Source organism: Macaca thibetana, chromosome 14 (genome assembly GCF_024542745.1).
Source record: "Macaca thibetana thibetana isolate TM-01 chromosome 14, ASM2454274v1, whole genome shotgun sequence".
Classification (NCBI taxonomy): Eukaryota; Metazoa; Chordata; class Mammalia; order Primates; family Cercopithecidae; genus Macaca; species Macaca thibetana.
In genome coordinates, this window is record NC_065591.1 from 116,494,050 (window position 1) to 116,521,730 (window position 27,681).

Genomic DNA, 27,681 nt, shown 5'->3' on the forward strand with positions numbered 1-27,681 from the left:
ATATTTGCTTTATATACCTGTGTGCTCCAGTGTTGGGTGTATACATATTTACAATTGTTATATCCTCTTCCTGAATTGACTCATTTATCATTATATAGTGACCTACTTTGTCTCTTTTTATAGTTTTTGTCTTGAAATGCATTTTGTCTGATATAAGTGTAGTTACTCTTGCTCTCTTTTGGTTTTCATTTGGATAGAATATCTTTTCCCATCCCTTTAGTTTCAGACTATGTGTGTCTATAGGTGAAGTTTGTTTCTTGTAGGCAACAAATTGTTGGGTCTTGTTTTTTAATTTGTTCAGCCACTCTACATGTTTTGATTGGAGATTTTACTCCATTTTCATTCAATGTTATTATTAACAAATGTGGGCTTACTCCTGCCGTGTTGTTATTTGTTTTCTGTTTTTATTTTTTTGGTAGTGGTCTTCTCTTCTTTCTTTCCTTCCTTCCTGACTTTTTTTTTTTTTTTATTGGTAGTATGTTTTAATTTCTTTCTGTTTTTTGTGTGTGTATCTGTTGTATGGTTTTAGATTTGAGGTTACCATGAGACTTGCAAATAGTATAACCTATTATTCTAAACTGATGACAACTTGACATTGATTTCATAAACAAACTAACAAAAAAGCAAAAAGAAAACTAGTAAAAACTCTACCCTTTAACTTTGTCTGCCTGCATTTTAACTTTTTGTTGTTTCTATTTATATCTTATTATGTTGTCTGTGTCTTGAAAAGTTATTATTTTTGATTGGTTTATCTTTTCATTTTTCTACTTAAGATGTAAGTTTACACAGCACAATCACAATATTATAATATTCTGTGTTTTTCTGCATACTTACTACTATCAGTGAGTTTTATACCTTCAGACGATTTCTTATGGCTCATTAACATCCTTTTCTTAATGTCAAATTGAGGACGACCTCCCTTTGGCATTTCTTATAGGACAAGTCTAGTGTTGATGAAATCCCTCTGCTTTTTTTTTTTTCTGAAAAAGTATTTCTTCTTCATGTTTGAAGGATGTTTTTGTGGATCTAGTATTCTAGGGTAAAGGTTTTGTTTTCCTTCTGCGCTTTAAATCTATGTTCTGCCACTTGGCCTTGGCCTGAAAGATTTCCACTGAAAATTCTGCTGTCAGATGTATTAGAGCTCCATTGTATGTTACTTGTTTCCTTTCTCTTGCTGCTTTTAGAATCCTTTTAAAATATGTTATTTGTTTCTTTTCTGTTGCGGCTTTTAGGATCCTTTTAAAATATTTGACCTTTGGGAGTTCAATTATTAAATGCCTTGAAGTAGTATTTTTTGTGTTAAATCTTCTTGGTGTTTTATAACTTTCTTGTACTTGAATATTGATGTCTTCTAGGTTTGGAAAGTTCTCTGTTATTATCCTTTTGAATAAACTTTCCACCTCCTCCCTCTGCCTCCTGTTTAAGATCAATAACTCTTAGATTTGCCCTTTCGAGGCTATTAGTTTTTAGATTTTGTAGGTATGCTTCATTCTTTTCTGTTCTTTTTTTCTTTTGTCTCCTGTGACTGTGTATTTTCAAATAGCCTTTCTTCAGGCTCACTAATTCTGTCTTCTGCTTCATCATTTCTGCTACTAAGAGACTCTGATGCATTCTTCAGTATGTCAGTTGCAGTTTTTAAGTTTAGAATTTCTGGTGTTTTTTTGTTTTGTTTTGTTTTGTGTGTGTTTTTTTTTTGTTTTTTGAGATGGAGTTTCACTGTTATCGCCCAGGCTGGAGTACAATGGCATGATCTTGGCTCACTGCAACCTCCACCTCCCGGATTCAAGCTATTCTTCTGCCTCAGCCTCCCGAGTAGCTGGGATTACAGGTGCCCACTACCACGCCCGGCTAATTTTTGTGTTTTTTTAAGTAGAGACGGAGTTTCACCATGTTGATCAGGCTGGTCTTGAACTCCTGACCCCAGGTGATCCACCTGCCTCGGCCTCCCAAAGTGCTGGGATTACAGGCATGAGCCATTGTGCCTGGTTGATTCTTTTTAATTATTTCAATTTTTGTTGAATTTATCTGATAGGATACTGAATTCCTTCTCTGTGTTATTTTGAATTTCCTTGAGTTCCTCAAAACAGCTATTTTGAATTCTGTGTCTGAGAGGTCACATATCTCTATCTCTCTGTGATTGGTTCCTGGTGCCTTATTTAGTTCATCTGGTGCCGTCATCTTTTTCTGGATGGTCTTGATGATTGTGGATGTTTATCAGCGTCTGGCTATTGAAGAATTAAGTATTTATTGTAGTCTTTGCAATTTGGACTTGTTTGTACTCATCCTTTTTGGGAACGCTTTCCAGGTGTTCAGTGATACTTGCGTGTTATAATCTAAGTTTTTGGTCACAGTAGCCATATCTGCATTAGGAGGTATCTGAAGCGCACTCACGCTGTGGTTCTTGCAGACTTGTGTAGGTACAACCTTGGTGGTCTTGGATAAGATCTGGAACAATTCTCTGGACTACCAGGTAGAGACTCTGTTGTTTTTTCTTAGACTCTCAAATAAATGGAGTTTGTCTCTGTGCTGAGCTGCCTGGAGCTGGGAGAGGGGTAACACAAACACCCTTGTGGCCACCACCACTGGGATTACTCTGAGTCTGACCTGAAAGCAGTATCGCACTGGGTCTTTCCCAAGGCCAGCTATAACTACTATCTGGCTACTGCCTGTGTTTCCTCAAGATCCTAGGGCTCTACAGTCAGCAGGTGGTGAAGCTAGTGAGTCTTGTGTTCTTCCCTTAAGGGTCGTGAGTTCCACCTGGCCCTGGGTGGGTCCAGAGATGCTGTCTGGGAGCCAGGACCTGGAGATGGGAACCTTAGAAATCTACCTGGTGCTCTATTCTGTTATGGCTTGAGCTAGTGCCAAAACTACTGGATAAAGACCTTCCCACTCTGTCCTCCCCTTTTTCCCAGGCAGAGGAGTCTTTCCATGTTTACCATCACCATGGGCTCATGGGGAGTACTGCCACAGTACTGCAGTGTTCACTTAAGGCCCATGGGCTCTTGAGTCAGCTTGTGGTGAATGCTACTGGACCTGGGACTCATCTTTCAGAGCAATGGGCTCCCCTCTGGCCCAGGGTAGGTCCACAGATCTTGTCTAAGGGCCAAGGCCTAGAATCGGGAACCCCAAGAGTCGATTTAAGGCTCTTCCCCACTGTGGCTGAGCTGGTACCTGAGCTCAAGATAAAGTCCTTTTACCTCTTTCCTCTTCTTTTCTCATATAGAAGGGGATCGCTCCTTGTAGCCACCACAGTTGTGAATGTGTGCTGGGTCACGCCTGATTATTCAGGGCCCAAGGGCTCTTTAGTCAGCAGGTGATGAATCCTGCTAGTACTGGGTTCTTCTCTTCAAGGCTGCATGTTACCTTCTGGTCTAGAGTCTGTCTAGAAATATCATCCAGGAGTTATGTCAGGCCTGGAATGGAGGCCTGACAATGCCCAGTGCCCTATCCTATTGTGGCTTAGCTGGTATCCAAGTTGCAAGACAAAGTCCTTTTTACTCTTTTCTCTTCTCTCCTCAAGCAAAGATAGGGTTCTATTTTGGAGCTGTGAGCTATGCTGCCTGGGGTTGGGGGAGGGGTGGCACCTGGACTCCCTTAGCTACCCCAGCTGGCATCTCACTAGCTGGCTTTGAGCCCTGAACAGCAATAGTACTTGCCCAAGAATTGTAGTTTTTGTGACCTACACAGCCTTTCAAGTTTGTTTAGGACCCCAGAGCACTTTAGCCTGTGGTGGTGAGGTGTGCTGAAACTGAAATTCCAACCACCTGGATGGACAATTCCTCTCTGGCTGAGGCTGGTCTAAATGCACCTTCTTTGGCCACCAGCTGCGTTCTGCCTGGTGTTAGCAGCACTGTGTTCCATTACAGAGTCCCACAAATGCTCTACCTCCCGACCCCCAAGTGCATAGATTCTCCCTCTACACCATGTGGTGTCTGTCGGGGAATGAGGAAGGAGTAGTGTAGGTAATTCAAGACTGTCTTTCCTACCCTCTTCAGTGCTTCTTTCGGCAATATGAAGTTAAAACCAGGTTCTGTGATTGCTCACCCGATTTTTGGTCCTTTGGAAGATGCTTTTTATGTAGATAGTTTTAAAATTTGGTGTTCCTTTGGGGAGGATGATTGGTGGAGGCTTCTATTTGGCTATCTTGCCCTGCTTCCTCCACATCTGAAATTCTGTACCTGTTAAGCAACTCTTCTTACCTCCAGCTCCTGGTAACTACCGTTTTATGTTGTTTGTTTGTATTTATTTATTCTTTAAATTTTATTTTATTTCAGTAGCTGTTGGGGAACAGATGACTTTTGGTTACATGGATAAGTTCTTTAGTGATGATTTCTGAGATTTTGGTGCACCCATCATCCGAGCAATGTACACTGTACCCAATATGTAGTCTTTTATTTCTCACCCCTTCCCACTCTTCCCCCAAAGCCCCAGAAGTCCATTCTATTATTCTTACGTCTTTGCATCCTCATAGCTTAGCTCCCACTTATAAGCGAGAACACACATATTTGGTTTTCCATTCCTGAGTTACTTCACTTAGAATAATAACCTCCAACTCCATCCAAGTTGCTGCAAAAGCCATTATTTTATTTCATTTTATAGCTGAATAGTATTACATGGTATATATAAACACATTTTCTTTATCCACTCATTGGTTGATGGACATTTATGTTGGTTCCATATTTTTGCAGTTGCAAATTGTGCTTCTATAAATATGCCTGTACCGGTGTCTTTTTCATATAATGACTTCTTTTCCTTTGGCTAGATACCCAGTAGTGGGATTGCTGGATTGAATGGCATTTCTACTTTTAGTTCTTTAAGGAATCTTCATGATGTTTTCCATAGTGGTTGTACTAGTTTATATTCCTACTAGCAGAGTAAGTGTTCCCTTTTCACCACATCCATGCCACATCTATTTTGTTTTATTTTTAAAGTATGACCATTCTTGCAGGAGTAAGGTGATATCTCATTGTGGTTTTAATATGGATTTCCCTGATAAGTAATGATGCTGAGCATTTTTTCATATGTTTGATGGCTGTTTGAATATCTTCTTTTGAGAATTTCAAATTCATGTCCTTTGCCCACTTTTCAATGGGATTATTTGGTTTTTTTCTTACTGATTTGAGTTCTTTGTAGATTCTGGATATTAGTCCTTTGTTGGATGCACAGTTTGCAATTATTTTCTCCCACTCTGTGGGTTGTCTGTTTGCTCTGCTAATTATTTCTTTTGCTGTGTAAAATCTTTTTAGTTTAATTAGGTACTGTATATTTATTTTTGTTTTTGCTGCATTTGCTTTTGGGTTCTTAGCCATGAATTCTTTGCCTAAGCCAATGTCTAGAACAGTTCTTTTGATATTATCTTTTAAAATTTTTATAGTTTCAGGTCTTAGGTTTAAGTCTTTGGTCCATCTTGAGTTGATTTTTTATAAGCTGAGAGATGAGGATCCAGTTTTATTCTTCTACATGTGGCTTGCCAGTTATTCCAATGCCATTTACTGAATAGGGTGTCCTTACCCTATTCAGTTGGCTGTAAGTATTCAACTTTATTTCTAGGTTCTCTAATTTGTTCCATTGGTCTATGTGCCTGTACCATGTATGTACTACAGGTACTAAGTATGTACGCATACTATGCTGCTTTGGTATCTATAGTCTTGTATAGTTTGAAATTGAATAATGTGATGCCTCCAGGTTTGTTCTCTTTTCTTAGTATTGCTTGGTCTATGTGGGCTCCTTTTTTGTTTTCGTATGAATGTCAGCATTCTTTTTTTCTATTTCTGTGAAGAATGATGGTGGTATTTTGATGGGAATTGCATTGAATCTGTAGGTGGCTTTTGGCAGTATCATCATTTTAACAATGTTGATTCTACCTATCCATGAGGATGGGATGTGTTTCCATTTGTTTATGTCATCTATGATTTCTTTCAGCAGTGTTTTATAGTTTTTCTTGTAGAGATCTTTCACCCCTTTAGTTAAGTATATTCCTAAGGTTGGTGTTTGTTTGTTTGTTTGTTTGCCGCTGTTGTGAAAGGGATGGAGTTCTTGATTTGATTCTCAGCTTGGTCATTGTCGGTGTATAGCACTACATTGATTTTATATCCTGAAACTTTACTGAGTTCATTTATCAGTTCTAGGAGCTTTTTGGATGAGTCTTTAGGGTTTTCTAGATATATGATCATATAATCAGCAAACAGTGACAGTTTGACTTCTTCAAGTTTAGATGTTATTTCTTTCTCTTGCCTGATTGCTCTGGCTAGGACCCATTTCATTTTCTAATTCTATGAATTTGACTGCTGTGTTAGGGTTCTCTAGAGGGACGGAACTGATGGAATAGATAAATATATATAAGGGGGAGTTTATTAAGTATTAACTCACATGATCACAAGGTCCCACAATAGGCCATCTGCAGGCTGAGGAGCAAGAACAACCACTCTGAGTCCCAAAACAAAAGAACCTGGAGTCCGATGTTTGAAGGCAGGAAGCATTCAGCACACAAGAAAGATACGGTCTGGAAGGCTAGGCTGGTCTTTCTTTTTATGTTTTTCTGTCTGCTTATATTCTAGCCTTGCTGGCAGCTGATGAGATTTTTGCCAACCCGGAGTAAGAGTGGCTCTGCCTTTCCCAGCCCACTGACTCAAATGTTAATCTCCTTTGGCAACACCCTCACAGACAGACCCAGGATCAATACTTTGTATCCTTCAATCCAAGCAAGCTGACACTCAGTATTGACCATCACAAGTCTACCCCTTGTCAACTTGAGCCCATACACATCTCCTGAGATCATACATAATCTTCAAATAAAGACAAAAATAAGATCCTAATTATGCCTAGCTTCAACTGTTCTTCATACAACCGGAAACACAAATCCCCAACCAAAATACTATTACATAAAGTTAACAATACTTAAATGCTGATGTGAAATCAATAAATCTATGTCACATGATAAAGGAGAGAGGAAATAAAATGAAGATATTTTATTAGTACAGGTGTATACTTGCACAAACATGTTTTTAACAAAAGAAGGAGGAAATACTCATGACAGTTGCAGTCCTTGTTTCTGCACTGGTCACATGATTGTAGCTGGTATGATGACCACCTTCTTCTACTTGCCTTCAGCAAGCACCTCAGAGGGTCTTGGTTTTTTCCTGGTGGGGTGACCCAAACCTTCACTCCTGAAGGGTCTGGGTCATTTGTAGTCCTGCCTGGATTGGGCTGTTGTAGTTTCCCATTGACCTTAATCACAGGGCATGGTAATACTAAGAGACGCCCTAATAGACCTCCTGTATTCCATGCATACTCCTTACCTCTGTTGAGGAGTAGTAGACTGATTTCATCTCGAAAGTCCAGGTCGGTCACCCCAGCCAACACTGTATCTCCCTTTTTAGCCTATTGACTTAAAGGCAGGAGGAGCCCAAAGTGTCCAGGTAGCCAGGTTAACTTCCAGTTGATTGTGTCTCCTGATGGCAGCATTCCTCTGGAACTAAGACCTCTAGGCCAGCAGAATGTAATATCGTGGGAACAGGAAGCAAAAATTTTGCTAGTGGATCACTAGGGGTGATGGTGAGTGGTGCCACCTCCACCCCTTGATTCCTGGACCCATTAATCCTGGCTATGGGAGGAACAGTACCATATATTGGAAGCTGATTCAGAGCATACACAGCCTTCTGGAGAACTTTGCCCCAGCCCTGCAAAGTATTGTCACCTAGTTGGCATTGTAATTGTGACTTCAAAAGGACATCCCATCGTTCTATCAATCCAGCTGCTTCAGGATGATGGGAACTGATAAAACCAGTAAATTCCATGAGCAGAAGCCCACTGCTGCACTTCTTCAGCTGTAAAGTCAGAGGTAATGCTGTGTAGAATACCATGACGGTGGATAAGGCATTCTGTGAGTACACAGATGGTAGTCTTGGCAGAAGCATTGCGTGCCGAATAGGCAAACCCATATCTGGAGTCAGTGTCTATTCCAGTGAAGACAAACCTCTGCCCTTTACATGATGGAAGAGGTCCAGTATAATCAACCTGCCACCAGATAGCTGGCTGATCACCCTGAGGAATGGTGCCATATTGAGGGCTCAGTGTTTCTCTCTTCTGCTGGCAAAGTGGACGCTCAGCAGTGGCTGTAGCCAGGTCAGCCTTGGTGAATGGCAGTCCATGTTGCTGAGCCCATGTGTAACCTCCATCCCTGCCACCATGGCTACTTTGTTCATGGGCCCATTGGGTGATGATGGGTGGCTGGGGAAAGAGGGTGAGTGATGTCCACAGAATGGGTCATCCTATCCACTTCATTATTAAAATCCTTCTCTACTGAGTTCACCTGTTGGTGAGCACTCTCATGGGATACAAATATCTTCACAGTTTTTTACCCCTCAGAGAGGTCCATTCACATAACTCTTCCCCAGATTTCTTTGTCACCAGTTTTTCAATCATGCTTCTTTCAAGTCCCTGACCATCCAGTCAAACCATTGGCTACAGCCGATGAGTCAGTATATAATGGCACATCTGGCCATTTCTCCTTCCATGCAAAGTGCACAACCAGGTGCACTACTCGAAGTTCTGCCCACTGGGAAGATTTCCCTTCACTGCTGTCCTTCAGGGATGTCCTGGAAAGGGACTGAGGTTCTGCAGCTGTCCACTTTCGGGTGATGCCTGCATATTGCGCGGAACCATCTGTGAACCAGGCCCTAGTCTTCTTTTCCTCTGCCAGTTGATCATAGGGAACTCCCCAAGAGGCCATTGGTGCAGGCTGGGGGAGAGAAGGCAGGGTGGCAGGAATGGAGACCATGGGCATTTGAGCCACTTCCTCATGCAACTTACTTGTGCCTTCAGGACCTGCCCAAGCCTGATCACGTATATACCACTTCCATTTGATGATGGACTGCTGCTTTGTATGACCTGCTTTATGGCAGATGGGTCATAAAGCACCCACTTCATGATAGGTAGTTCAGGTCACATGGTAACTTGATGATCCTTCAGTTTTCACCAAAGCCCAGTAACAGGCTAGGAGCTGTCTCTCAAAAGGAGAGTAGTTATCTGCAGAAGATGGCAGGGCCTTGCTCCAAAATCCTAGAGGCCTGTGCTGTGTTTCACCTATGGGGGCCTGCCAAAGGCTCCAAACAGCATCCTTATCTGCCTCTGACACCTCAGGCACCATTGGATCTGCTGAGTCATATGCCCCAAGTGGCAGAGCAGCTTGCTCAGCAGCCTGGACCTGTTGTAGAGCCTTCTGTTCTGGATCCCACTCTAAACTGGCAGCCTTTCAGGTCACTTGAAAGTAAGTATTAACTCACATGATCACAAGGTCCCACAGTAGGCCATCTGCAGGCTGAGGAGCAAGGAGAGCCAGTCTGGGTTAACACACCTAAATGAGGAATGTGTCGACACCAAAATCCAAATCGGCCCACTAGGCATTGTGTCTCTTTTGTGATTGTAGGAAGGAATATCTTGACAGGCCCCACACCACTGGACCCCTAGACATTTTACTGAGGTAGAAGTTCCCTGAATTTTAGTCAGATTTATTTCCCATCCTCTGGCATGTAAATGTCTCACCAATAAATTCAGTGTGTTTGCTACTTCTCGCTCACTGGATCTAATCAGCGTAATGTCATCAATGTAGTGGACCAGCGTGGTATCTTGTGGAAGTAGAAAGTGATCAAGATCTCTCTGAATAAGATTATGACAAAGCCAGAGAGCTAATACACCCCTGAGGTAGGACAGTAAAGGTATATTGCTGGCCTTGCCAGCTGAAGGCAAGTTGCTTCTGATGGACCTTACGGACAGGAATGGAGAAAAAGGCATTTGCCAAGTCAATGGCTGCATACCAGGTACCAGGAGATGTGTTAATTTGCTCAAGCAATGAAACCACGTCTGGTACAGCAGCTGCAATTGGGGTCACCACTTGGTTAAACTTATGATAATCCACTGTCATTCTCCAGGATCCATTGTCTTCTGCACAGGACAAATGGGAGAGTTGAATGAGGATGTGGCGGGAATCACCAACCCTGCATCTTTCGAGTCCTTGATCATGGCACGAATTGCTGCAATCCCTCCAGGGATGCAATATTGTTTTTGATATACTATTTTTCTAGGTAGAGGCAGCTCTAATGGCTTCCGTTTGGCCTTTCCCACTATAATAGCCCTTACCCTACCAATCAGCCAATGTGGGGGTTCTGCCTGCTGCTGAGTATGTCTGTGCCAATTATACATTCTGGCACTGGGAAAATGACCACAGGATGAGTCTGGGGACTCACTAGACCCACTGTAAGTCAGACCTGAGCTAAAACTCCATTAATTACCTGACCTCCATAAGCCCCTTCTTTAACTGGAGGACCACAATGACGTTTTGGGTCCCCTGGATTCAGTGTCAGCTCAGAGCCAATGTCCAGTAGTCCCCGGAACGTCTGATCATTTCCCTTTCCCCATTGCACAGTTACCCCGGTGAAAGGCCAGAGGTCTCCTTGGGAAAGGATGGGAGAAAGATTCACTGCATAAATTGTCGGTAATGTAGTGGGGTCCTTCCTCAAGGGGACCGGCCTCCCCTTTATCCAAGGGACTCTGGGTCTGTAAACTGGCTCAAGTCTGGAAATTGATTGAGGGGCCATGATTCTCTGTTTTTATACTTCAAATTAATCTTTTGTCCATTTGACATAGAAGTTTTCTGCTTATATAAATTAAGTAGGAATGCAATAGGCTTCCTGTCAGTTTCACTTCTAGGAACACCATGAGTAATCAGCCAATGCCAGAGCTCTACATAAGTCAGACTATTCTAATTGCCACTTTGCCTCTGCTGTCTATTACAGTAGCTACACCCACGTTGCCTTTGATGATTGAGTGCTGCCACTTGGCCCCTGCCACTTTGGAATCCAATTATTCCCATTGTATTTAAATTTTGTAGTTAAGTGACTGTGGTTCCCACTGTTAGATCTGACATACAGAGAAGAGCAATTGCAGGACTCTTCAAAGATGTAGGTGCTGCCCTTACAAATCTGTTTCGCAAGACATTGGTCAAGGTTATATCTTCTGGACCCTCCCAGTTGGGATGAGTAGGTCTAAAGTGACTAATCCACTCCATCATCTCAATCTCCATAAGCCTTTGGATCCCTTCCTGTACGTTAAACCAAGGGAGATCAGGCATTTCCAGCTCACTCACAGTGGGCCATCTTTTACTCCATATTTCAGCCAACCAAGCAAATAAGCTATTAGAACCTTTTTTAACTCTCTGAGCTGCAACATTAAACGCAGAGTCCCTACTTAGTGGGCGAGCCCAAATCAATAAATTCAGCCTGATGCAACTCTATGTTTCTTCCACCATTATCCCACACCCTTAATATCCATTCCCGTGCCTGCTCTCCAGATTTCTGTTTACATAAATTAGAAAACTCAAGCAGTTCTTTTCGAGTGTAGCACACTTCTTCATGGGTCACACTCTCAACCTGACCTCTAAGGGCCCACCGGGACTTTAATCCAGTTATAGGTCTAGAAACAAACAGGATTTTGGGGGTGGCTCCTGAGGAGAATCAACATTATCTTGCCTGGCAACTGCCTCAGGGGAGGCCATCACTGTTGCCTCATGCATCACAGGGTTTATCTCCTCAGACAAAGGTGGAAATGCTGATGGCAGCATGGGTTGGGGAGGGGATGTTGCCACTATCCTTGGGGATGGGGAAGCTGTTTCTTCTGGCAAAAAAGGTTCATCAGAGTTTACAGGCTCAGTGTCCCCAGTGTCATCAGGGTCCTCCCACACGTCCCCATTCTGAGTTGCAGGGTCCCATTCTTTTCCAATCAATGCCTTCACTTTAACAGTAGACACCTGTCAAGGCTGTGCATGCAACTTTCATTGCAGGTCAGCCACTTGCATGATAAGAGCTTATGTCTGATTTTCCACAATTTCAGGTCTTTCTCTACAGGTGATAAGACTCTTACTCAGGGCAATCTTAGAAGATTTGAGGCTCAGTATCTGCTTCTGAAGTCAGGAGTTAGAATCCGTGAGTTCATCATTTTCTTTCATCACTTTGTCCAGTGAACTTAGGAGTAGCCAACCAACTTCATTATGTTCCTTGATGCTCCACATATGGTCAAAGGTATTTTATATAGAGTCACTAAACTCCTTGCCTCTCACGAGCGATGAATTGCGAATGTCAAATGGATTTATTTGACATAACTCTTTACACAGTTCACGCCAAGGACTATCAGTGTTCTTCATACTATTAGAAGTAGAGTCCTTAGCATTTTTGGGTTTCATCATATTAAATAGCCAACTGCAGAAACCCCCAAACCAACAAAAGAACTCCATCTTTAATACTCTGTTCCTCTGGAACCACTCCTGGTACCAAAATCTATATTAGTCAGGGTTCTTTAGAGGGACAGAACTAATGGAGTGTGTGTGTGTGTGTGCGCGCGCGCGTGCATGCGCACACGCGCGCAAAAGGAGTTTATTAAGTATTAACTCACATGACCACAAGGTCCCACAATAGGCCATCTGCAGGCTGAGGAGCAAGGAGAGCCAGTCCTAGTTCCAAAACTAAAGAACTTGGAGTCCAATGTTCAAGAGCAGGAAGCATCCAACATGGGAGAAAGATGTAGGCTGGGAGGCTAGGCCAGTCTCTCTTTTCACATTTTTCTGCTTGCTTGTATTCTAGCCTTGCTGGCAGCTGATTAGATTGTGCCCACTGAGGTTAAGGTGAGTCTGCCTTTCCTAGCCCACTGACTCAAATGGTAATCTCCTTTGGCAATGCCCTCACAGACACACCCAGGATCAATACTTTGTATCCTTCAATCCAGTCAAGCTGACACTCAGTATTAACCATCACAGCTACTTTAGACCTTCATGTGAGTAGAATTATACATTATTTGTCTTTTTGTAACTGGCTTATTTCACTTAGTATTGTGTCCTTAAGGCTCATCCATGTTGTTTAATGTGACACAGTTTTATTTTTAAGGCTAAATAATATTCCATTTTATGTATAGAATATATTTTGTTTATTCATCCATCAGTGGACATTTGGACTGATTCTGCCTCTTACCTATTAAGAATTAGCACTGTTAGGAACATGTGTGTACAGACATCTCTTGGAGACTCTTGCTTTCTTTTGAATATGTACCCAGAAGTAAGATTATATGGTGGCTGTGTTTATAGTTTTTTACGGAACGTCTATGCTATTTTCCATAGGGGTTATACCATTTTATAGCTCCAACAACAGTGTACAAGGCTTTCAATTTCTCACATCCTCACCAACACCTGTTATTTTTTATTTTTTTGATAGTAAGTATCCTATTGGGTGTGAGGTGATCATTTCATTGTGGTTTCAGTTTGCCTTTTTCTGATGATTAGTGATGTTGAGCATCTTTTTGTATGCATGTTAGCCAATTTGTATATCATCTTTGGAGAAATGTTTATTCAAGTCCTTTGTCCATTTTTAATATGATTATTTTGGTGTTATTTTGTACTCTTTTTGTCATTTCAGATTTTTTTTGTGTGTTTCACTTTGGATGGTTTCTATTGTTATGTTTTCAGATTTACTTCTGCAATATCTATGCTGGTAGTATTCCCATCCACTGTTTTTTAAATCTCGAATCATAGTCTTAAAATTGTAGTTTTCATCTTTAGAAGTTTGATTTGTCTTTTTTATATCCTAACATTTGGAACATATAAAATATATTTGTAGTAACTACTTTAGTGTTTTTCTCTGCTAATTCTAACAACTGTCAGTTCTAGGTCATTTTGATTGATTATTCTCCTGATTGTGAGTTGTGTTTTTCTGCCTCTTTGTGTTCTTAGTAATCTTCGGTTGGATGCCCAATGTTGTGAGTTTTACCATGTTAGTTGCTGGATGTCTTTACATTCTTGAACCTGGTTTTGGCATACAGTCAAGTTCCTTTGAGGACTTGCTTTTATAACTTGTCAGGTGAGTCTGGTGCAGTACTCAGTCTAGGATTAGTTTTTATTCCCTACTGCTCAGATAAGATCATTCTGAATACTCTACCTAATGTTCTGTGAAATACAAGTTTTTCAAGTTTGATTGGTGGAAATAAGGACCAATTATTCCTGGAGCTATGTGGACTCTAGTCACTGTTCTCTTTTATTTTGGATGGTTCTCTCCCTAGCCTCAGGTTATTTCACCGCATACATACACCAATCAGTGCTCTGCTGTGTACCAGGAGACTCTCTGTTCATCTCTGGGATGCTGTCTCTGGGCAACTTTCTTCTCTCTGGTACTTTGTCCTGTGAACTCTAATTGCCTTTGTCTCCCTGCACTCTTAACTCCATCTCTTCAATTCATAGAGCCCATCAGGCTTCACTTCAATTTCCCTGCCCTGCGCCACTGCCTGGAACCTTCCAAGGCAGTAATCTCTGGCAGTTATAGGGTTTACTTCACTTGTTTCCCGTCTGTCAAAGAGCAGTGTCATTTGTTACCTGGTGTCCAATGTCTTGAAAACCATCATTTCTTGTATTTGTTTGATTTGTGTACTTTTTAAAACTTTTAAAATTTTTTTGGTGGCTTAAGATTGGAGGGCAAATGTGGTTCCTGTTACTCTGTTTTGGTCAGAAGCAGATTTGGTCAGAAGCAGAAGCCCTGTTTACTTGTAGTTTTAATCTGAAAAGACTGTTGTGCTACATTCTTACAGAAAAACTTTTTTTTTTGAGAATAGAAGTCTTGCTCTGTCGCTCAGGCTGGAGTGCAGTGGTGCAATTTCAGCTCACTGCAACCTCTGCCTGCTGGGTTCAAGTGATCCTCCAGCCTCAGCCTCCTGAGTAGCTGGGATTACAGGCCCGTGCCACCACTGCCTGGCTAATTTTTGTATTTTTAGTAGAGATGGGTTTTCACCATGTTGGCCAGGCTGATCTGGAATTCCTGGCCTCATGTTATCCATCTGCCTTGGCCTCTCAAAGTGCTGGGATTACAGGCATGAGCCACCACACCTAGCCTGGAAAAACTCTTCTAATAGTAGCTATTGCTCATTTCTCTTTGAGAGGAGATAAAGCAGCCAGCAGAAATTTTTGAAGATATCCTTGGGATATTAAACTGATTTCCTGACTCCTTAGTTTCTGGGAATTTCTTGAGTTATTTGGATAAAGAAGCTAATTTTAAATAATAATTTTAGGAAATTCCTAACCATGTTATGATTTTATTCTCAGAATTAAGAAAAAGAGAGAGCAAGAACGTTATGCTGAAGAGCAGAGGATCCTAAGAATGAACTTTCATGAAGATCCATATTCAGGAGAGAAAATGAGTGAGATATTAGCCCAGTTACAACTTGAAGAAATAAAAGGAGCCAGAGAAAAACAACAACAGAGAGAAAAAGAATACCTGAGGTAATTTGAAAAAGTCTTCATGATATTCTGGCTCTAGAGGAGACTTGGTAGAAAGTCATTGTTCTCATTTTCCTTAGAAGAGAATTGATTGTGTCTTTTCATACTTTTCCTCATTTAGGAGTTAATAACTTAACCAAATTTTTTGATTGCCTAATACTTCTTGGGTGTAGCCCTGCATTTTTCCCAGTACAAAGAGGAAATATCAAGGCTCAGAGATATGAAATAGATTTAACAGTTAAAGCTGGCTGTAAAGTCAGGATTCATGCTCACTTTCTTTCTAGTAGTTCACTTTGCCTGATCATACTTTATTTTTACAGATATGTAGAAGCTTTACGAGCCCAAATCCAGGAGAAAATGCAGCTGTATAATATTACTTTACCTCCACTATGTTGTTGTGGTCCTGATTTTTGGGATGCTCATCCTGATACCTGTGCCAACAACTGTATTTTCTATAAAAACCACAGGGGTAAGTTTCTTGAAGGAATAGTCAGGGCCTAATGGCAATAAGAAAAATCAATAAGAGTAGTGGTAGTAGTAATTTACCATTTATTGAGTGCTTACTATGTGTCAGAGACTGTTATAAACCCTTTTTAAAATAACTATATGAGGCAATGAAAAAATTATAATGAGTTATATTTCTCTTGGAGATCTGTTATCTTCTTGTCTCCATTTATGCTGGGGAAATATTTTCAGCTCATTCTACTGTAGAAGGACTTCAGTTCCAGGTCCTTTAACTGAAGACTATTAGAATTTGCCTTTTATGTAAGTTAGGACTCTATCCAGTTGAATTCCCTGTTACCCAAATACTTTAATGGTATGTAACATGGATGTATTACCATGTATATCCACATTAGATTGCTGGTTCTGCCAGGAGGGACTGAGGAAAATAAGAAACAGTATAAACTCTATCAGGAGCATCCCAGGTAGAGAAAACTTAGTCCTTCATATTGTCTTTAATATTTCTATTTCCTATGCATCCTTAAATACATTGATTTATATAGTGTAAAGATTATGTAGCCCTCATGTATACACTAGGAATACTGCCAGTATATATATTCCTAGTGCTTCATCTGTATGATATGAGTTTCTTACCAGCTTTATTTTAAAAAACACAAATCTAATTATGCCATATCCCTATTCTAAAACCTCTAGGGCTCCCCATTGCGGTATAAGATGCATGGCATATTTGGTGTATTTTCTCTCTGGCTCTGGGCCCTACTCCAGCCTTATCAAAGTTGCTATTCCCAGTATGTGCCATATTGTTCACTCCTTTTGCACCTGACATACTGAGTTCTCTGTGTTCTTTCCTTTACTCTTGTTATTTCTTCAAAACTCATCTTAAGTGTTACCACTTCTGGGAGTCTTCCATCCTGTCCTAGGTAGTTGTACATTCATTCCCAGCTTCATTCTATGATGACTTTTTTTTTTTTTTTTCGAGACAGTCTTGCTCTGTCATCCAGGCCAGAGTGCAGTGGCACGATCTCAGCTCACTGCAACCTCTGCCTCCTGGTTCAAGTGCCTTAGCCTACCAAATATCTGGGATTACAGGTTTGCGCCACCACATCCAGCTAGTTTTTGTATTTTTAGTAGATATGAGGTTTTGCCATGTTGGCCAGGCTGATCTCGAACTCCTGACCTCAAGTGATTCGCCTGCCTCAGCCTCCCAAAGTGCTGGAATTACAGGTGTGAGCCACTGTGCCTGGTCTATGATAACATTTTGTATATACCTCTGGTTTGGAAGTATTACATGGCAACTTAATTATTTTTGTGTCCATACTCTTTATTATCTTTTCTGTCCTCACAGAGTGCTTGTCATATAGTAAGTACTCAATAAATATTTATTCGATAGATAGTTACTTGTAAGACTCTTGGTAGAGAAGCAGTACTAATAAGATGGAGGCTGGTAGAGTTGTTTAGAATTTGACTTTATTCATTGCTGTGCAAACCTTTTTTTGCAGCATATACTCGGGCACTACATTCATTCATCAATTCCTGTGATGTCCCTGGGGGTAATTCAGCTCTTCGAGTCGCAATTCATAATTTTGCTTCTGCACACAGGCGGACTTTGAAAAATCTATAATAAGAATCTGAAATTAACTGGTATTATTTTGGCTTTTACTTAAAATCAGCCCTGAGAGATTATTTAAGAAAAGCTGTTCAAGTTATAAAATATATACTCTGGAAAGAAATACTGTCTCATGTAATAACTGTCTTTATAATTAGATTGTAATCATTGTTTTAATCTGCCTTGGAACCAAGATTGAAAGCTGACTTACTCGTCTCTTCTTTCTTGTGAACCATATGGAGCCTATTATTTTAAAATATGATCAGACAAGTAAGGCTTCTCTTACTTTGCTCTGCTCTGATCAGAGAGCTCATGTGAAATCTTTGAGATTCTCTCATTTATCATCTTTCTAAAACTGTGTTTTTGAGCTTGACAATACTGAAAATGTCTGGATGAAGCAGAAAAGAAAGTGATGAAATGTGTTTCTGAACATCAGTGGCCATCTATATTGCCATTACCTTTTCTAGATGTATATAAGAATTCAAGATTATAAGAATTTAAATTTGTTGCACTTTTTTTTCTCAAAATTTTTTCTCTTGTTTTTAAAAATATATTGCCTCTTTCCCCATTCAGTGACACTAGACATAGGAATTTTTAATTGTGTAATTTTCTGTTGCAGAAAAGGTAAATAAATCCTTTGTCTTTTGAATATCCTCTATGTGAAATAATTGTGAGTGACATTTGAAAAAGTGAATCTCAAGTCAAAGTGAGTAAATTCTTTATTTCCCTATTTTTAAAATCCTGGTGAATGACATGGCTACAGGGCAAATAAAATAAAAATTGCCGTAATTTTTTGTTATTTCCTTGCAATTTTTCCTGATACAAAATATGAAAAGGTTTAATATTATGATTGAATATACATACTGACAGTTTCTTTTTTCTACTTTCTCTGATGTACAGTGCTGAAGAAGCACTTAGGCTTGTGCTCAAAATAAATAAATAAAAGCCTAAACATCTAGCCAAGGCTTTGAAAATAATTAGAATTACATGAACAAGATTGAATAGTTATGTAACCAGATTATCTAGTTCAGCCAAAATCCTTGAAGTAATTATAACTTGATTCAGCCTTTAAGCATTGTATTTTTTAACAGCTCTATTGAGATATATCATTCACATATTATATATAATTGACACATTTAATGTGTATAATTCAGTGGTTTTTAGTATATTCACTGGTTGTGCAACCATAACCACTATAAAATTTTCACTCTAAAATAAGAAGCCCCCATGATCCAGCAATCTCATTTCAAGGTATATCTCCAAAAGAATTGAAAGTAGAATCTCAAACAGGTATTTGCACACCCATGTTTATAGTGGCATTATTAATAATAGCCAAGGTGGAAGCAACTCAAATGTCCATCAGTGGATAAATAGTAAATAATATATGATATATTCAATAAAATATTCAGTCTTAAAAAGGAAGGAAACCCTGTCACACACTGCAACACTATGCTAAGTGAAAAAAGCAGTCACAGAAGGACAAATACTGTCATATGCAGTACTTTAGGTAGTCAAATTAGTAGAGACAGAAAGTAAAATAGTGGTTGCCAGGAGCTGGAAGTAGGAGGATATGGAGAGCTTTGTTTAAGGAGTATACAGTTGCAGTTTTGCAGGATGAAATGGCTCTGGAGATCTGTTTCACAACAATGTAAGTACACTTAACACTACTGAACTGTACACTTAAAAAATGGTTATGATGTTAAATTTTAGGTTATGTGTTTTTACCACAATTAAAATTTTTTTAAATAGAAAATAAAGGAATCCCTCATACCCATTGGTAGTCATTCCCCGTTTTCTCTCCCAAAATGCCCCTCCAACCATAGACAATCACTAATTACTTTCTGCCCTATAGATTGGCCTATTGTGGACTTTTCATGTAAATGGAATATATCAGATGTGATCTTTTGTGATAGATTTTTTCATTTAACATGTTTTCAAACATATCTGTCTTGTAGCATGTATCAGTATTTCATTGCTTTTCATTGCTGAATAGTGCTTTATTCTATGGATATACCACATTTTATTTATCCATTTATCAGTTGATAGACATTTGAATTGTTTCTACCTCTTGGCTATTACAAACACTGGTATGACCATTTGTTTGCAAGTTTTTCTGTCGACATATATTTTCATTTCTTTTGGATATATACCTGGGAGTGGAATTACTGGGTCTTCTGGCAGCTCTGTTTAACCTTTTGAGAAACCGCAAACTTTTCAAAATGACTGCAGCATTTTACATTTCCACCAACAATATATAAGGGTTCAGATTTCTTCACATGTTCACCAACGCTTGTCATTATCTGTGTCTTTGCTTATAGCCATCCCAGTGGGTGTAAAGTGATATTTCACTGTATTTTTAATTTCCATTTCCTCATGGCTGTTAATGTTGAGCATCTTTTCATATACTTTAAGTCTTTCAGAGAACTGGCTTTTCAGATCCTCTGTTCACGTTGTAGTTGGGTTACTTGTCTTTTTATTATTGAGTTGTAAGTGTTCTCAGTGTATTCTACGTATAAGTTTCTTATCATATGTATGATTTGCAAATATTTTCTCCCATTCTGGGGATTGTTTTTTCACTTTCTCTGTGATTTTCTTTGCAGCACAAAAATTTTAAATTTTGACAAAGTCTATTTTATCTACTTTTTGTTTTGTGGTTTGTGCTTCTGTTGTCTTGTGTAAGAAACCATTACCTAATTCAGGGTCACAAATATTTACTCCTAAGTGTTCCTCTAAAAGTCGTATAGTTTTAGCTCTTATATTTAGGTCTGTAGGCCATTTTGAGTAAGTTTTTGCATATGGTGTTAGGTAGTATTCCAGCTTCATTGTTTTGTATATAACCAGGATCCCAACACTATTTGTTGAAAAAGACTATTATTTGCCCCAGTAGATTGAAAATACACATGAACTTCTATTTCTGAACTCTCAGTTGTGTTCCATTGATTTATATGTTTTACTTCACGCCAGTGCAATCTGTCTTGATTACTGTAGCTCTGTGGTGAGTTTTGAAGTTTGGAAGTGTGAGGCTTCCAACTTTGTTCTTTTTCAAGATTGTTTTGCTCCTCTGAGTCCCTTGCATTTTCATATGAATTTTAAGATCACCTTCCTACAAAAAGCTGGCTGGGATTCTGATAAGGATTACATTAAATCTATTGATGAATTTGGGGACTGTTGCCATCTGACTTATGAACATAGGGTGTCTGCCCATTCATTTAGATTTTCTTTCATTTCCTTCAACAATGTTTTATAGTTTTCAAAGCATAACATTTGCATTTATTTTCTTAGGTTTATTTCTAAGTATTTTATTCTTTGATGCTCTTGTAAATTGAATTGTTTTCTTGCAGATTGTTTATCACAGGTATAAAGAAATACAGTTTACTTTTTTGCACTTATTAGTTTTTTAGAGAAAACCTTAGGATTGTTTATATATAAGATCTTGTCATCTATAAATAGCCTTTTATTTATTTTCCTTGCCTAATTGCCCTGGCTAGAATATCCAATACAATGTTTTATAGAAATGGCAAACTGGACATCCTTGTCCTGTTTCTGATTTTAAGTGGAAAGCATTTAGTCCTTCACCACTATATAGGATGTTAACAGTGGATGTTCTTTTTCAAGTTGAGGAAGTTTCTTTCTATTACTAGTTTGTTGAGTGTTTTTATTATGGAAAGGTGTTGAATTTTGTCAAATACTCTTTCTGCATTTATTATTATCATGTATTCTTTGTCCTTTTTTTCTGTTAATATGCTTTATTACATTGTTTTCAGGTGCTAAATTACTTTGCATTACCAGGATAAGTTGTATTGGTTTTTATTTCTTTCTTTGGTCTTATACAACAATTTTATTTTGCTTGTTTGATTATACTATTTTTTTTTTTTTGGTTTGGTAATCTGAAACAGGTGAATTGATTTGTTTGACATCAAGTTAGTAGTAGAATTATGATGGGATTAGATCTTGCATTAGATTAGGAGTCTTTCAAGTCTTCTTTTAGCCTATGAATATAAATTTCATCTGAGAATATGTGTGCTTTTGCATTATAATTTGGTTATATGTAGACAATGTCTAATGATTTATGTTTGTGAAGTTAGAGAATGCTGAGTAGCAGCTACCAACGAGGAAACCTGAGTCTCATGACCCTTTGTGATGGTAATATGGTGAATCCTGTTTGGATTGGATCAGTGTACTTTGGAAAGGAGACTGGAATCTTAAGTGGTTTTTTTTTGTTTGTTCTGTTTTGTTTTGTTTTTTAGTTTACAAGTGTGTGAAATCAGAGTTGTATGGAAATATTCTACCAATTTTCTAGATTAGCAGGGGCCTATAAGAAAGAAGAGGTAAAGATAAAGAACTGAGCCAAAATGAGTAGATTTTGATTTGGGCAGTAGGAGTGCAAGGGGGACAGGATTAAATTTGAGTCCCGAATTTCAAACAGGGCAAATGGCAGGCATTTCAATTGAAAAATGATTAAGTAAGAATGAACATTTCCTAGATGACTGTTTCATCTTACTCAAACTTTCCTCAAACTTCCTATAGGTTTTTCCTTACCTTCACTACCAGTTGGTGACAGTGCTTCCTGTGTCACTGAAAAAATAAGCAATCAAAAGGAAACATCACAAGTTTCCACCATCATACCTACCCACCTACTTGCATCTGTTAATTCCTGTTAATGTGGATGAACTGTTCGTTCTCCTATCTTAGGCCTACCCTGACATGTGGCTAGATCCAATTCCCTCCCATCTACTCAAGGACATTTCTTCAGCATTTCTTCCCTCTCTCTTCTGCATCATCAGTTTTTCTTCTGACTACTAGAGTATTACTATCAGTTTATAAGCATATTTAATTTGGCCCATCTTAAAAACCAACCAACTAAAAAAAAAAAAAAAAGGAGAGAGGAAGGAAAAAAAAAACACCTTTCTTTATCCCACATCTTCCTTCAGCTGCCACTGAACTTCCCTGCTTCCTTTCATAACAAAAATCCTTGAGTTGTGCGTATTTGCTGCTCCTATTCCTCTCCTCACATTGTCTCTCAGGTGCATTTTAGTGAGACTATTTGCCTTTACCTCTTAATAAAAGTACCCTTATTAAAGTCACCCAAAACTTCCACACTGCTAAATCCAATGGTCATTCTCAGACTCCATCTTATTGTCTTACTTACTTACCTGTCAACAGAATTAAACATAATTAATCAATCTTTTTTTTTTTTTTTTTGAAGTACCTTATTACCTGGTTCCTACAACACTAGAGCTTTTTATTTTTCTTCCAACTTCAACTGGCTATAGCTTCTTAGGTTTTTTGTTTTTGTTTTTGTTGTTGTTGTTTTGCTGTTTCTCCCCCATCTTCAGTCCCTTAATATTGGAGTATCCTGGGGCTCAATCCTTGGACTTCTTTTCTGTCTTGCTTTTCACTTGATCTTTTGGTGATCTCTTCTTATCTCATGGTTTTAAATATTATCTATATACTGATAGCTCTCAAACTTATATATCTGGTCTGCAGCTGTTCTCTAACCTCCGGACTCATCTAACCCTGACTGCCTACTTGACATTTAGTTTTTCACAGATTTGCTCCTCCCACAGTCTTCCTCATATCAGTTAATAGCAGTTGCATCTTTCTAGTTATTGAGGCCAAAATCCTCATGAAAATCATTGACTCCCTCCTCCGCTGCTCATCTTTCATCACTCCATCAGCAAATCATTTCAGTTCTACCTTCATAATAGATCTGCAGTTCTCATGGCTCCCTTTGCCATATGCCTGATCCACCTACCATTCTCTCTCTCATGGATTATTGTAAGAGTTTCCCAAGTAATCTTCCTGTTTGCACCTTATGTATTTTCTCAATACAGCTGCCATACTTAATATTAATATATCCCAAAACCAACCTTCTGATCTCTATCATTGCACACACTCACCAATAAAACGAACCAACAAAAAAATGTTTTCCTTACTATAGTCTTCCCCATCTCAGAAAACAACAACTCCATCCTCTGTTTCTTGTGGCCAAAAAAAAAAGTGTGGAGTCAACCTTCATTCTTTTCTTAAACAACCCATATCCAATCCTTATTGGCTCCACCTTGAAAATATACTCAAAATGTAATTATTTTTCAGTGCCTTCCCCACTACAACCCTGGTCCAAGTCATCATGATATCTCATCTGAGTTCTTGCAGTAGCTCCCAAGTTGGTTTCTTGCTTCCATACTTGCCTCCTATAAACTGCTCTTAGCACAGCAGCCAAAACAGTGAAAATAATTAAGATCATGCCATTTCTCTGCTCAAAGCCTCCTTTGGCTATGCATTTTGCTCAGGGAAAACTGGAGCCCTTACAATGTCATACAGGCCCTACACAATCTGATGCCTGTTACTTCTGAGGCTTTATCTCCAACTGCCCTTCTCCTCATTCACTCTACTCAGCCACATTGACTTTATTCTTCTTTGGACATTCTAGGGACACTTTTACTTCAGGGCTTTTTCATTTGTTGTTTGCCTGGAGACATGTCTTCCTTAGAAAATTTTTGGCCACCTCCTTACCTCCTTCAAATCTTTGCTCAAATATGGCTTATCAGAGGGCCTTCCTTGACCATGCTATTTTTAAATGCAGTCTTCCCCCTGGCCCCCAAACGCAGGTACTCTATATCCCCTTTCCTTTCTTTTTCTTCATGACACTTATAGCTGTATGACATACTATATATTTTGCTAATGTTTATTTTCTCTCTGTCCCCACTAATTTGTGTACTTCATGAGGACAGAGATTCTTGTCTCTTTTTGTTTAATGCTGCAGCCTCAGTTCTTAAGGCTATGCCTGCTGTGTAATAGGCTCTCGATCAATACTTGTTAAATGAATCAATAAATTTGTCTTTAAAACATTCCAAATATTTCTACATGATTAGTACTTTTACCTAATATGCTGTTTACTAAAAAGGAATCATTTTACTTTGTTTTCCAGGTTTTCATTGCCATAGTGATTTGGAGCAAATAATTTGGTTTCTCTGGGCAGCACTTTCCTCTTTTGTAAAATAAGAGGGTTATACTAAGTGGCCTCCATCTACCCTATAGTTCTAACTTTCTAGGGATTTATTATTTGTTTTATAGTTTTGACCTCACTGTTTCTCATTTTTCAGTTCATTCGTTCTTCATGCTGATATGTGGAGTGATGGTAGGTTTTACTTGTGGACAGTGAGATAAGGGTGGAACAAGTTTATTCTCCTCTACTGTAACTCCAGGATTGATTGTGTTGTCTGAGTAGATGCAATTTCTGTAGGTCACAGTGGAATAGAAGGGCAGAACAGACGGCTACAGGATCATGTGGACATGAGCCCACCAAGAGAGGCACAACCCCATGAAAGCTTAGCTTTAGCTCTTACCTAGAAGGGAACTTTATTAATTTCCAGAACCCATAGCAAGAGGTGAAAATGTATATGTGATAGAGTTAATTCCAGGATTATGGTAGTAGCAGGGGATATATATGCTGTACTTTTCCTATAACAACAATCAGAAAGCACGTATGACATGTTTTCCTAGGCATGCAATGTGAAACAGCTTGCTCCAGTTGCTTTGACTTAGTAAACTTCTGTGTCCTCTCCCTTCCATTGTTCCTGGATATTACTTAATTGTCCAGGCCTCACCCTTACCTATTTAACACTTTTATGATGGACAGTCAACAACTTTATTGATGACCCACTGGGTACAGAGGCTAGAAACTCTTGCTTTTATATCTTCTAGACATTTAAGGTTTGATAAAGGAGGCAGCAGGTATTATTTTTCTGTGTTTATTTACTTAGATTCTGTTTTTAGAAGTAAAATATGTCCTTCAGTTTCTCTCTGAGTGTGGTGAGCATAATTTACTTGTGCCCTATCTTAAACATTTTTTCATGCTTCTTAGAAAAAAAAACATTTGGGAGATTGCAGCTGTTATAGAGGAAGAGAAAAGCAAATAGCCTCCTGGCATGCTGGACCCACTCTGTTGGGTGAAAGAGTTTAAATATGTTGGTTCAGATTTTTATAGTTCTCTTAAGGTGGAAATGAATGGTCCATCTCTGGTCTTGTTCTCTGTATTACTGACCACTGTTTGAGGTGAGCTGTATGGAAGCTCTCTAACATAGCTCACACCCTGCCAAGGAGAAGCCAAAGTGATTCCTTTTGATTAAAACAACGTGGTGTTGTACCACATGAGTTATCTTATATAGGCACCAAGATGAGCCTACTCCTGGTAGAAGTTACCACTCAATTCTTGTCATAGATTCTCCCCATGCTCAGATGACTACAACAATAATTAATGGATGAACTTGTTAAATATGGCCATCTGATGTAATGCAGTATGAATCTTGCAGTGCCTTCTATAAAGTATTTTTGCCAAATAAAATGTCGAAACTAAATACAATCAAGCTTGTCAGTCGTTCTCACTTGGTTTTTGGGAGAAAAGCCCTAATGTTCTAAGGAATCCATTGTATATAATAAATTAACTTCTCTCCTGTTGATCTAGAATGGTACTAGTTATTTATGAACCATCCTTGAGGGAATTAAGAACATAATCACTCAACTATTTTGTGGTTTAGATGATGATAATATGTAACGAGAAAAGCCGTGAGGATTCCATTTATAGGAAATACAAGGAAACAAGTTAGATTATGCCACGAAAAAGCAGAAATCCAGAATATGGGAAATTCTCTAGGAAAATTAAGCCAATTTGTTTGGCAAGTTAAGGGCTTGAATTTTAAAAATGAGGGGATGGCTCTAGACAAATGTATAGAGTTAGCAACCACTAAATATAATGTATGGACCTTGTTTGGATCCTGATGTGAAGAAACAGTCTGAAAAAAATAACTTTGAAGCAATCAGAGGAATTTGAATAGAATCTAAGTGATTCATTTTGTTAGGTACGTTGATGGCATTGTGGTTATATACAAGAAATATACAGAGATGGCTTCTGAAGTATATAGGGATGAAATTATGTTTGAGATTTACTTTAAAATAATTCAGTAAAATGGGCCAAAAAGATAGATGAAGTAAATGTGGCCACAGCTTGATGATAGTGAATCTAGGTGACAAGTTTGTGGAGTTTCATCATGCTATTCTCTATTTTTGTGTATGTTTGAGTTTTTTAAAGTTATTTACTTCAAAAAACTTAAATCTGAAATAATTTTATTGACTGTATAATTGTCTTCCTTTTCACTCTCCCAAATATTAGGAGATTTGGATGGGAAAGTAGTATCCCTTAGTTCTGGGACTTCTAACATAGTTATTATTAGGTGGTGACTAGAACCTAGAGGCTACAGTGGTTTTTGACCTTTCTATAAGAAAGACTGATTAAATAGAATTGAGGTTTATTCAAGAGACCAGAAGCTCCCTCGCATAGCTCACATCCTAAGTAATTAGATAGGCACATAGCTACCTGGTTTTATAAACTATAACTAGTGAATTCCAAGGCATATAAAAGTTGAGAAATCAGGGATGAAAGACCATGGAGAACATTAATGACAGAAAGAATGAAATGGTAATTTTGTAAAAGCAGTTTTGAAACCTTAGGGTGAGTTGGGGGTAAGAGAGAATATGTGATTCAATTCAGAGATGGTAAAAGTCCTTTGTATTTCTCTCTTCCCTCTGAATAGAGTCTGTAGAGATTGAAAAATTGCTCTTTCTTGTCAGCTTTTTCTTGCTGTCTTCAAAGGCCCTGTTTCTATGGGATAGTTTGTAGTGGTTAGGATTGTGTTCACAGTTTAAATTCTGGTTTTATCATATATCAGCCATGTGACCTTAAGCCAGTTATTAATATTTAGGTCTGAGCCTCAGTTTTATCATCTGCAAATTGAGAATAGTAATAGTACTTACCTCATAGAGTTGTGGTGAGGATTACATGAGAAAGTAGTTAGCATAGTGCCTGGCACATGGTAAGTACAGGAAGTGTTGGAAACTAATAATCAGAATTAGTATCTTTATTATCATAATTACTACCACTATTACATGTCCTCTGTCCTGCATATGTGAATATTACTACTCATTTCTCATAGTTCTTGCTTAACAGTTCAAGAGGGGAGGCCTTCTTCCCTTACATTGGCTACATGTGGAATCCTTGATGTTTCAGATATTTTAGCCAGAATAAGCTAGTTAGGCATAGGAACACAGGGACATCCGATTTGGCTTTTTCAGTTATTGCCTAAGAGAGGTTTTCTATGTTCCTAGGTTATGATGACATTAACATTTGATTTGCATTTGGCTATTTGATCTTATTCAGTGCTCCATCCTACACTGAGCCTACTTACCACTAAAACCAGATTTTTGTTTTGAAGGTAGAGGAGCAAAGGAAGAGTTTGCCCAATGAATGGGT

General features: G+C 38.8%; 2 protein-coding genes across 10 annotated transcripts in view; one reads left to right on the forward strand and one right to left on the reverse strand.

Moving 5' to 3' along the window:
• The window catches only part of CCDC15 (coiled-coil domain containing 15), a 98,201-nt gene extending 80,055 nt beyond the window's left edge, over positions 1-18,146 (forward strand). For 6 of the 9 annotated variants that reach the window (XM_050755668.1, XM_050755671.1, XM_050755670.1 and 3 more), the window contains 3 exons: positions 15,131-15,307; positions 15,625-15,773; positions 17,266-18,017. In XM_050755668.1, the coding sequence (XP_050611625.1) occupies positions 15,131-15,307; positions 15,625-15,773; positions 17,266-17,387 (448 nt within the window). In that variant the 3' untranslated portion in view covers positions 17,388-18,017. Of the gene's footprint in view, positions 1-11,886; positions 12,363-12,632; positions 12,674-15,130; positions 15,308-15,624; positions 15,774-17,265 lie in introns of those variants that run through there. The other 3 variants (XM_050755669.1, XM_050755676.1, XM_050755675.1) reach the window with 3 other exon arrangements.
• HEPACAM (hepatic and glial cell adhesion molecule) overlaps positions 1-27,681 on the reverse strand; it is a 543,784-nt gene that overhangs the window by 113,954 nt on the left and 402,149 nt on the right. The window lies entirely within an intron of this gene.